General features: G+C 44.6%; 1 protein-coding gene across 1 annotated transcript; it reads right to left on the bottom strand.

The window, feature by feature from the left end:
* Positions 1 to 5576: 5576 nt before the first annotated feature.
* LOC131685750 (glutamate receptor ionotropic, kainate 2-like) lies at positions 5577 to 11804 on the bottom strand. The gene is made up of 10 exons (XM_058969678.1): positions 11498 to 11804; positions 9852 to 10831; positions 9539 to 9783; positions 9288 to 9477; positions 9145 to 9229; positions 8809 to 9088; positions 6440 to 6870; positions 6272 to 6376; positions 6042 to 6211; positions 5577 to 5988 (listed from the first exon to the last, which is right to left on the bottom strand). The coding sequence occupies exons 1-10, from the start codon at positions 11580 to 11582 to the stop codon at positions 5758 to 5760; spliced, it is 2802 nt and encodes a 933-aa protein (XP_058825661.1). The 5' UTR covers positions 11583 to 11804; the 3' UTR covers positions 5577 to 5757.
* Between the last annotated feature and the right edge of the window lie 397 nt (positions 11805 to 12201).

The following is a 12201-nucleotide window of genomic DNA, read 5'->3' as shown; positions in this document are numbered from 1 at the left end:
AGGTAGGCTTTTTCTGACTTCACTCTTTGCGCAACTGTTCTCTATAGACTGTGGGCCAAACCATTCGGAATTTGATTCGGAATCCTGATTGGAGTCAGTATGGATTCCAAATCAAATGCAACAACTGATTCTGAGGAATCGGTTGTTGCATTTGATTTGGAATCCATAATGACTCCACAGAGAACAGACATCCATGATAGAACAAATTTTTTTAAAAAACGTGTGTAAACATTTGAATTAATATACGATAAACACTAGCGCCGCCACACCAACCTATCCCAACTATCCGTCAAATCTATTCCGGAACCGGTTCGAAATCCTGAATGGATTCAGTAGGGAATCTTGCTCAAAAACGGCAACCGATTCCGACTCTATCGGTTGATGCATTTTAGCTGGAATTCATGCTGGAAGTCCGAACCGGTTCCGGACTAGTTTGACTGGGTAGCGAAATAACCACTGTCAATTCTGTCGAACTCAGCCACAAAAAACATGACGACAGTAGCGCACCTGGTTTGGATATCCCAACTACCATCGAAACCGTTAGAGATTTTACACAAGTTGAATGCTGAAGATGGACGTCTGTTTTCTGTGATGACTCCATTCAGAAATCCGAACCGGTTCCGGAATGAGTTTAACTGGGTATCTGAGTAAAAATGCTCAAAAAATGACAGTTCAGCGAGCTTGTTTACTTGGTGATAGAATGTAAAAGTAATTTGAACCAAGATTCTCCCAACTCTCAGAAAAGTGAGGTTATATATGTGCATGCAATGTTCTACTGAAACCTGCACCGTGGGTTCTTCCGCGAAGGGAAGAAGAAACACCACTCTAACGCACAGTGGCACCTCTCCATACTAAGTTGTGACAAAATAATAAAAAGTTGTTTATGTGGCTAAAAACTTAACTAATTTTAGGTCGCGAAATCCATTTCTGCTATCAGTTTTGAAATTCCATAATTCTTTTTTCGACTTTTTTTATGTAAACCCATTTGAATGCGTTTGTCACAGAGAACAGAACATCCATGACCAAACAAATATTTAAAAAAAACTTGTGTAAATTAATATACGATAAATTACGGCCACCACACCAGCTATCCCAACTAACCTCAAACCAGAGTTTTTAATAGTAGAGTTGCGTAAAGAGGATTGGCAACATTGGACCAATCATTGGTCTTTTTTAAATTTTGGCAACCTTTTATTTTTAGTTAAATTTCAAATGACTTCACCCGAACGCTTCAGTTAAAAGTTAACTTTGTGCATTTAAAAATTTAAAATTAAGTGTTTACTATTATTTTGTAAAAATCAGTACGATAAATAACATCGTATAAAGAATTTAATCTTTTTCCGGTTCTCAACTGATCCGCAACTAAGAACGAAATGCATTGATTTTTACCGCTTGCCGTCTGATTGGGGTGTGACAAAAAACAGTCGAAATTGCAGCTTAAGATAAATTTGAATAAGTACATATGTATAAGTGGAATGCATACACAAATTTGTCAAAATTTTAGCTGCACTTTAACTATGAGAAATACCTTCATATTTCCACTGTCGGTAGAAGATTATTAACACTACCCAGAGCTGTTCCGGTGTTTGAAATAGTACCAAATTTGAATATCAGTTAACACATATTTTTCAATAATTGTCGTTAAGCGAAAAATTCCTGGTTTTAAATAATGTTAATATTACATCATTGAATTTTTTCTCATAATTATAATCACATAATAACGATACTCCCCACGCATTCGAGCATTGTTATTCTTCGTGTCCGATAGGTAGACGTTTTGAGTGTTCAATAGGTAGATTTGCTTCAGCCTTTGCGCAACTGTTCTTTATAAACTGTGCCTCAAACCTATCCCGGAACTGGTTCGGAATCCTGAATGGATTCAGTATGGATTCCAGCTCAGAGGGAACAACCGATTCTGACTCAATCGGTTGATGCATTTAAGCTGAAATCCATACTGAACCCACTCAGAATTCCGAACCGGTTCCAGAACGATTTGACTGCCCACTGAGACATCCAAAAAATTGTTGCAAAATCGTTCAACACTGGTCCAACGATGGACGTTTGTTGAACGGTTATTTGGACGTTGCACAGTGGCGGGTCTTCAAACAAAAGTCGGTCAAAACCTTAAATGTTACCTAATTTGGCTGAAAATCACAATTTAAGCTAATTTTGAGGTGCTGAGCTCATTTTTGATGTCAGAAGTAGAAAAATATTAAGTGCATTTTTCCATACAGTGTCATTGAACCTTTCTTGTAACTAAGATCCTGTTTTCATGATAGATTTTCCATTACTGTACACCAATGTCAGCAATATCATAAAAAATGAAGAACACTACTTTAAATCCATTATATAACGTGTTGGTTTACTGTAGATTGTCTAACTATTTTACACAAAACACCATGCGCCTCCATATCAGCAACAAAGCTTCAAAATCTCCTTAAACCTTTTTGCGCACCTAGGCGCAGAACGAGACCATGATATTCGAAAAGTAGAAGTAATTTCCCATAGAATGTGTACTATGTGACCGTTCCGAAATGATTCCGAAATTTCTACACAATACATTAGGGAAAGAAGTATTTTTGATCTGACCACCTCAAACATATTTAAACTAAAAAATTATAATTCCAAGTAAATTTACCAAATATATTTTATTTACTAACCAAGTTTTTTCGTTCCTCTACAGAATGAAACTAGTTGTGCTAAAATCGGACCAAAATCAAAAGAGCAACATGCATTTGAAGTGAACAGAGTAATGGTGGTTTCGGAAATGAAAATCATTAAAAAGTCCGGACTTTGCTACGTTTAAACTCATCTTAAAAATCGTATTCTTAGCCAATGATCACAAAATTTTGAATATACACCAATCAATACATGAGAAATTTAGAAAAAATATAAAATATCAATATTTCAAAAATAAATTTTTGAGGTTTTGGCCAGCCTCCAGCCACTGTGCGTTGTCCAGATTGGTCCAAGGAACCTCCTTCATTGGAAGATTTTGAAACCAACCGTTCTTAGAGGGTGGGTAGAGGTATAACCGCTGTCAATTCAGTCGAACTCAGCCACTTAAAACATGACGACAGTAGCACACCTGGTGGAGATACTCCAACTACCGTAAAAACGTTGGGGATTTTACACAAGTGAAATGCTGACGATGGACGTCTGTTCTCTGTGCTGATAAGTTTGTGTGGGTATATAATGAATCCGAAAATAAGTATTATTTTTAATTTTCATATTAGGCTATTAAAGGCGATTAAAGGGCGAGTTCCGTGGGCGATTTGGCTGCGATTTAATGACGGGTGCGGCGGCGAAAAATTACGACTGCAAATCGCCCAAATGTTGCATTTGAGATAGCCCCCTATTTGCCGGCAAATTGAGGGCAAAATAGAGGGCTATCCCAAATGCAACCGTTCTGCGATTTGCCGCCGTCATATTTAGCCGCTCTACACGCCTTTAAATCGCCACCAAATCGCCCACCGAACGCGCCATATTTACTATGGAATAATAATATTGCCGTATATTGTTTATATCAGATACAGATGTACATATTTTATTTATAAGTTTAATAAATTTTCCACATAAGATTTTCACAAATTTTCTGCAATTAAAATTGCCCCAGTCAATCCATTATGTTGGGCCTTATTCTCACTGTCACGCCACCTAGTGCCTAGAAGGAAATTGTCTTCTAGTCTCTAGGTGACGTGACAGTGAGAATAGGGCCAGCTATGTATTCGAATGCGCGTTTTTCTAAACTAGGGTAGTCCTGGTTCGTTGGAGCGCACGAAGGACAGACCTGCGGGCGTTTAAGGCTGCAGTTGCGTCAACATTTCACCAGTGGACCGCATTGGATAGGGAGATCTTCATCGAGCGCAGGCTAGTAAGCCCGGTCAAAAATGCATCTGTCGTGTAGTAGTTTGGGGTGAATGTTTGTGTGAGATCATGACTGGGAAGTGATCATTATTTCCCTGGTCTGGTGCTATCGCCCAACCGAGAGCTCCGGCGATCGAGTTGGTGCAGATTGTTTTGTCAATGGCTGATGATGTGTGCCCAAGGCGTTCAACAGCGCCAGTTGGGTGGCTATGCCGTAGCGCTGCTAAAAATTCGAGTCCCGGACTATTTGTGCAAGGCTCTGAAAAGTTACTTTCAGAACCGTGTACAGGTCTACCAGACGAACATGGGGTACAGGTCGATTAGAGTCACGATCGGGGTAACTCAGTACTACATACTCGGCCCCACGCTCTGCAATATAATGTACAACGGAGTGGTAACACTGGTACTGCCCAGGGGAGTCGCGATTGTCGATGATTGGTTAAATTACAACAGCCATGCCGACTATGTATGTGAGAAAGCTGAGAGGACAACTAACGAATTGGCATGACAGTCGACAATATCGTCGAAGAGATGTGCCACGATGAGCATATCTGAGATGCAGTCAACAGAGTAGTGACGAGCATACTCTCCGAACTGCAGAGGGTGTGGCGAAGGGACCAGCAAGGCAGCGCCGCCGACAAGAAAGACGCAGTGAGACAACAAATCGGGTTAGGAAAAAAATCTGCCTACGAGAAACTCTCCGCCGGAGTAGACTAGATTCACCGCCGGGGATCAGTTGAGTAGCACGCGACGCAGCTCCGGGTTCGGTTCATTGAGTCGCCAGAAAACCGGATACCAGGCTCCACCGGATTCGTCGAATCGACCTCGACACCCTACCGAGAAGCTCGTGAGTAGACTAGGTCCACCATCGGGGACTAGACTGAGTAGATCGGGAAAGAGTTTAGGACGAAGCGGGGAGCTAAACTGCCGAGGAATTCACAGTTCACGGTGGATTCTAATTGGTTGGGAGGTAATTAGCTCAATTCCGTCGCCGGGGAAATCTCAGTCGAAGTGGGGTAGTTTCACCGCCAAATAGTATCCAAGTAGATTTCGAAGAATCTGGGAGCTAAATGGCTCAAGAAAGCGGGTATCGGTGTCGGGAGAAATTCTTCCGTCGGGGAACTCTCAGTCGGAGTAGTTCACCGCCGAAGACTATCCTAGTAGATCGTGATGACTCACGGAAACAGGAGCTAAATGGTTCATGAAATCAGCAGCTAAACGGCTCACTGAGACGAGAGCTAAATGGCGACGTAATAGATGGAGACGAAGAGCAAGCCATTTCATGGAGCAAGTGGGACTTCGAGATAGCTGCAGCAAACTCGTGAGCAAAAGAAAGAAGTGCGACGAAAACACAACGTAATACCTTAATGTAGTTCCGTGGGAAAGAAGGTCGAAAAAAGAGTAAGGAGTGTTTTAGTGGTTAGCCACTATAGTGAATCGTAAGTCCCACACTGTGCCAATATATTACAGGCCAGGCTTTTGCAGCTTTTTAAACCTTACTATAAAACCAGCCTGGTTTATGGTTTCCCTCAGCAAGTAGAAACTTACCACTAGTTAGCATTACGATCGGCCAGCAATGTCGGGCCTTGCGTGCAAACTTGGATGCAAGGGCGATTCATGCATGGAAACCTGCGTGCGATGAGAATTTTCAACGCATTTGCATTTTTTTGTCTACCCGAATTTTTCGGAAAAGATTTTTGTAGTTCATATGACATGCTTATCCTGATAACATGTTCCTGTTCTCTCCGCAGTTCTTTTTCGCTGCGATTTTTTTCTATTTAACTAATACACATTTATTTATTTTCTAACAAACCATTCACAAAGTTCTAATTCTAACACAAAACATTGCTCATCTTCGATCCTAAACAAGTCCCAAGCTCCTTCCACCGTTCACTTGTTAGTGTAAGCAAATCCAATTTTGTCCACATTCGGGAAGCTAGCGCCGGTTCGAATGTTGTTGATCCGTCCGGCCGACTCGGAACCCCGTCTGGATTCCGATTTAGACCGCGTCAAGCTCTTCCCGGAGGATGACTCGCTGAGCGTGCTGTGCACCGGTTTGCTGGTAATTGATAGATTCAGCGCAAACTTCAGTTCCGCCTTAAGCGCTTCCCATGGGGTTACCTGTAGATTAAGGATTATGATGAATCGTCCGGCGACGAGCAAGATAGTTTCACCTTTTCGTCCACGGCAACTTTGCGAACGTTCCACAAAAACTCCAGTATACCGATTATTAGGGCACAAGAGCAACCGAACGCTAGGACCACGAAGACACCACCAACGTTATCAATACCCAGTTCAGCGGCACTATCTCCGCCTGTCTTCCCTTCCGGACCCTGACAGCGACCTTGAAATGTCGGTTTGTTTTTGGAAATAGTCGATCGAAGAATTGAGAGAGATAGCTTACCTCCGCCATGCATCTTTCTCCACCATTTATCCTTCAGCTGGGATAGTTTTCCTTCTTCCTGCATTTTAAGCACGGCTCCGGAGATCGCAGTTCGATACGGGGAATCTACAAGCAACGAAGATAATAGATAGAATTTTTGTTGGACTTTTGCCAAGATCCACGACTTACTGACAGGCATCGCGATTCCGTATCCCTTCGAATCCAGCAGACCACCGATTCGGGTCAACTCGCAGTACCGTTCGGTGATGTACTCCAGCGAGGTGGACTCCATCAGAAACGCATACAAACCTCGACCCTTGAGTACGCGATCCCGACCTTCGTCGTTACTTTTGGTAAACACCGACGGACGGGCGGATTCCATCGCAGCCCACATCCGCTGGTAGGTGCTGAAGTTTGAGCTGCGGAAGAAGCTTAGCGTACTACCGCCGAGTACTGCGCCGTACTTAATCTTGCTCTGTTTGGCCAGATCTTCCGCACTCTCGATCGTTGCGTCCATTCGTTCCATCGTCAAGAACGCAGCCAGATTGGCCGTGTACGAGGAAAGCATGATCAGTGCAAAGAACCACCACATCCCGGTGACCACGCGGGTTGATACCGCTCTGCGGGAATGAACATGTTAATTTGGAAAGATCTAGAAGGCGAATTGTGGAGAGAAAGAGAGAGAGAGAGAGAGAGAGAGAGAGAGAGAGAGAGAGAGAAGCATTTTTGACAACGAATGCCCAGGCATTGTATGGCAACGCGTCCAATGCTATAAAGAGTAGTTTGATTGATTTCGTTTTGGACCCGAATCCAAACGATCTAAAATAGAAACACTCGGCCTTATTCTGCACGGCGTGTGACGTGAGACAACTTAACTCATCTCACTCTGCGAAGCTTTTATCACTAAATTTCAATGGATCACGTCGGGTGACGTGAGACGCCCATTTAACGGCGGGTGACTAAACTCACCTCACTTTATGCGGCTTTATTCAGCCAATTCTGAGAGTCGACTCGAGTAAGGTGAGATGCTCCATTGCGGTTAAATGGGCGTCTCACGTCACCCGAAGTGACTCTTCAGGATTGGTTGAGAAAAGTCAATTAGAGTGAGGTGAGATTAGTCGTCTCACGTCACACGCCGCGTAGAATAGGGCCGATCTATCTAGATTTTTCTATACTATCGGCCTCATTCTGCGCGGCGTGTGACGTGAGGCTACTAAACTCACCTCGGGCCCTACCCTGCGGCGTGTGACGTGAGACGACTAACCTCACTTTACGTGACTTTTCTCACCCTATTCGGAGAGTCGACTCGGATGAGGTGCGATTCCCCATTGCGGTTAAATGAGCGTCTCACGTCACCCGAAGTGACTCTTCAGAATCGGCTGAGAAAAGTAACGTAGAGTGAGGTGAGATTAGTTGTGTCACGTCACACGCCGCGCAGAATAGGGCCGCTCACTCTACGTGATCTTTCTCATCCAATTCTGCGAGCCGACTCGGGTGAGGTGAGAATTGTCATTGCCATTAAATGGGCATCTCACGTCACCCGAAGTGACTGTTGAGAATTGGGTGAGAAAACCCACGTAGGATAAGGTGAGATTAGTCAACTCACGTCACACGCCGAGCAAAAAAAAGGTCGTATGTTTATCGTAACTGAATCTCTCATGTCCAATCTCATTTTTTGTTTACCATTTATCTGTCAGTAGCGGGCCTTTTTCTCCGCGGTGAATGGCGTGAGATAACGAATCTCACTTCACTCTAGGTGACTTTTCTCACCCGATTCGACTGTCGGGTGAGGTGAGATTCCCTATTGCCGTTAAATGGGCATCTCGCGTCACCCGAACTGACTCTTCTGAATCGGATGGGAAAAATCACGGTGAATGAGGTGAAACTATTCCTTTCGCACGCCGCGCAGTATAATGGTGTCTCGTCCTCTATAGGAATGCCCACCCTTATTCTAGGTGGCGTATGAAGTGAAATGACTGGTCTCACCTCGCGCAATGTGACTGTTCCCACCTGATTCAGAAGAGTCACTTCAGGTGACGTGAGTCGCTCATTTAACGGCAATGGCGAATCTCACCTCACCCGAGTCGACTCTCGAAATCGGGTGAGTAAAGTCACGTAGAGTGAAGTGAGATTTGTCATCTCACGTCATACGCTGCGCAGAATAAGAACCAAAACCATTCAAATCGAGGAAAATTTCTTCGATGTCGTTTCTAACGAGAACCATTTCCAATTCTCGTGTCCGGTTGGAATAACACTCATAGATAGATGGCAAACAAAAGGTTGAGATGTCCGGCTTTATCACTTCACGTGAGGTGACCAACTCACCTCACTTCACGCGACTGTTTTCACTGAGAGTCGACTCGGGTGAGGTGAGATTTCCCATTGCGGTTAAATGGGCGTCGCACGTCACTCGAAGTGACTCTTCAGAATTGGATGAGAAAAGTCACGTTGAGTGAGGTGAGATCAGTCGTCTTACGCCACATGACGCACAGAATAAGGCTGGTATTGATGGCAGAGATTCAACATTTTTTTCTTTATCGGCATTAAACGATACCCACTTGGGCAGTATATCGCAACCTTGACCCATAATTGATCCCATGGTGAGCCACAGCGCATTCAGCATATCCCAGATATTTTCGACCTCCTCGACGTCTTCCTGCTTGCAGGGATGCGGGTTTTCCCAATCAGCCGGAGCCATACGGGACAATACAAACAGCAGAACCGAAACGCCCAGATAGGCGGTCGCCATGTAGATCCATACGTCCAGCGAAAGTGGAGACAGGAAGGAAAACAGATCCTTAGGTTGCGGTACCGGTTTGGCGTAGAGAATGCTGATTCCTGGTTAGAGTAAAACAATGATAACACAACATGTATCTAGTTACAATGGAACTTACCAAGAGTCATAAAAGGCATCGTGAAATCGACGGCCGTCCTCCGTTCGTAGGTAATCGTCAAATCGCAAATTGCTAAATCAGCTTTCTGGAATGGTTTATTAGACATCATGCGTATACTGAGCGATCGATCAAACAAAACTCACCCGATCCAGCAGATGCTTCACCAATCCGTCCCACTTTTTAGTCGCTTTGTTATAGGATCCATATTTACCGTCCGGGACGAGAACCATCCGGTACTGGAATCCCAAAATCTGCGCAATACCTTCGATCAAGTCTACCGAGTAGCCTTCAAACTGATTGTTTCCTTCTAGAATTTCTCCCTCTTGTTTTTCTCTGAAATATCCGAAAAAATTTTGGCGTAACCTAGTCACCCGGAAGAATCCGATAAACTTACTTCATCATCAGAAACGGTGCACCGATTCGCGAGGCCACCACAAATGTTTTGTTCTGCAAAAACTCAACGATCTGCAGGTGGACGTCCTCCTGGCTCCGGGTGTAATTCACCCCGTTGCGAGGATCCCAAGTGGCAATCTTCTTGAAACCCTCGTGCTGGCTTAACTCAATTATCTCCAGCTGGAAGTACGTCCGGCGACCGTTGTCGTCGAATATGATTGGTCCAGTGATGCCATGTTCGGTTTTCTACGGGGTCAAAAAACAGAATACGGTTCGTTACCGATGGAACGATTTTTCCTCCAACGGAAACCTACCACTTTCATGTAGTTCACGATCCGTAACCCAAAAGGCCATTGTCTTAAATTCTTACTACCACACGACAGTCTGGATGGAGTGATCTCTTCGGTGGCGTCCAGTTCCCGAATAGCCGTGGCATAGATTTTGACTGCATCGTTGTACAAGGCAGACTCAGTTTGGACATGTTCCGGTGAAACACGAAACAAATTTTTCATCCTAGCCTCACCCTGCTCCCAGTCGTGAACGGCATTCTTGATTTCGAAACTCTTGGTATCCATCAACCGAATGGTGGTAATGTTCGACCGAAAGTATCTAAACTCGTCAAAGTCCAACGTGTGGGCATCTATCGAAGTGATGATGTAGCTCTGGTATTCCTCCAGCATTTTAACTTCCTTCGCTTGCCGCAGAATTTCGATTATTTTACTCGGATGAACCTCCAGTATGATGTGGCTTTCTCCGGATGATTGTATGTCTTTCAACAGCGGCCGATAGTCCGGATCGTCATCGATCTGTCGCACCGTAATCGGGCTATCTTCCGGTTCGTGAATCTGCAGTACGTCCTTCAACCGCATCAAACCCTCGTCGCTGTCGTAGATAATCGTGAAACTCTTCCAGCTGTAGTCTACGATCAGATCGCGCAACGCCTGCGACAGTACATCCGCCTCCGGATACAGATTGAGCGTCATTGCCTGCAGCTCCAGATCCAAACCGCCGAGCGGTTCCGGATCCCAGTGCGTTATAATGTGCGGAATTTCGATGGTCCGACAGATCGAGCTAACGATACCAGAGCTTAGCATCGAACTCGGTCCGAAGATGGCCGTCACCCCCTCCGCTGCCAGTTCGCACGTCTTTCGCTCCATCTTGAAGCTGTCGTCCATGTTCGGCACGAACCGAATCAGCGGAACCAGCTCGAAGTGCTTCTCGTGCATATTGACGCGCTCGATCGCATACCGGAAGGCGATTACCGCTTCGTCCGCGCTGTCACGGAAGATGGCTCCTGGCGGTAGAAGGGAAAAAAGCAGCATTCGATCAGAATGGTTGTGGAAGGTTTCGTAAAAATATTTTCTTGTTTTTGTCGAAAACCAGTTTAAAAATGTCCTACTCCTACTCAAGACTGTATTACAATAGTAACACAATCGAAAGAGAAAATAAACAAAGCTGACGATCGACCCTTCGCCGCTTTCACGATTTATATGGACGAAAATCTCCATGGCAACAGTTTCCAGTGTACCGTGATCGTAACACACATACGCGAGGAGCGTCGCCGGCAAGTTTTCGCATTGTTTACCAACAAACCCAGTTCGGGCAAAGTTCGGTCCGAGCCGGCACGTGTCCGTTCGGGTACGATCGTGAAAAGCTGCGCGCGCAATTTTCCGAAAAAAAATGGCGATGCATATTTTCTTTTGTAGCATAGGTTGAATTAAAGGTTTAACAAAACAAACCACCGGATAGTGATGATTTTCCTGGAAACTGATCTTCAACCATGCGAGCTGGAACTCTACTGCTAACTGAGGCTTCGCCTATGCGAAGATCACCACCAATTCGGAGGGCGTCACAGACAACGCCATTTTACTTTTTCTATCACCACGGGTAATCAAATTGATTTTCCACCAATTGAAATCGATCTTCCGGATATAATAATATAAACGATAAACAAACTTACCGATCGGGATCTCCCGCTTGCTTTCCACGGCGGCACAGCTCAACAGCAAAGCACCGAGTATGGCGACGAACTGGAAACGGTACATTTTGGAGTGGAGTGAAAAGTTATCCAATATGGCGTCCACGCGGTTGCCAATAATTGTCTCTAGTAGCTCGTCACAGCTACCTAGTGACGATGATGAGCCATAGGGAACGATATCTCGAGAGTTGCGTGTTTTTCCCACGACGATCACCGACCGACTGGCTGATCGTGAAAATTGTGACAAGCCGCGTTCGCGCGAGTTTGGGCGATGCACCGAAGAAGAAACAACTAAACTGTGCAAAAAATTGAAGAGACGTGACGCGGTGGAGGACTTTAACCGACTGGCAGTATGTGACCAACAGCTGATGAGTTGTTCGTAGACGGAAAAATGGGTTTATTTTTAAATGTAGCGTTGGTAAACATATCGTTTAACCGGGGTTTGTGGAGGAGAAGGAGGAGGACGGAAAATTGTGAGCTAATGTAGTCAAGCAATGGGATGCAAGTTTACCTTGGCACATCGGTGCACTAGGTTAGAGTTATAGGGTATCAGCTTCCGATTTCAGTTTAAAGTATGTCAGTACGTACGTCCAATAGATTAATTTACATTGCAGCTCTTTAAAATCATAGTTTTGTTTAACAAACTTCAGTTAGGAAATCGATTTGCAAAGAATAGTTAAATGCCT

Source organism: Topomyia yanbarensis, chromosome 1 (genome assembly GCF_030247195.1).
Source record: "Topomyia yanbarensis strain Yona2022 chromosome 1, ASM3024719v1, whole genome shotgun sequence".
Lineage (NCBI taxonomy): Eukaryota > Metazoa > Arthropoda > Insecta > Diptera > Culicidae > Topomyia > Topomyia yanbarensis.
Note: the sequence above shows the minus strand (reverse complement) of the source record. Positions and strands in the feature narration are given on the sequence as shown.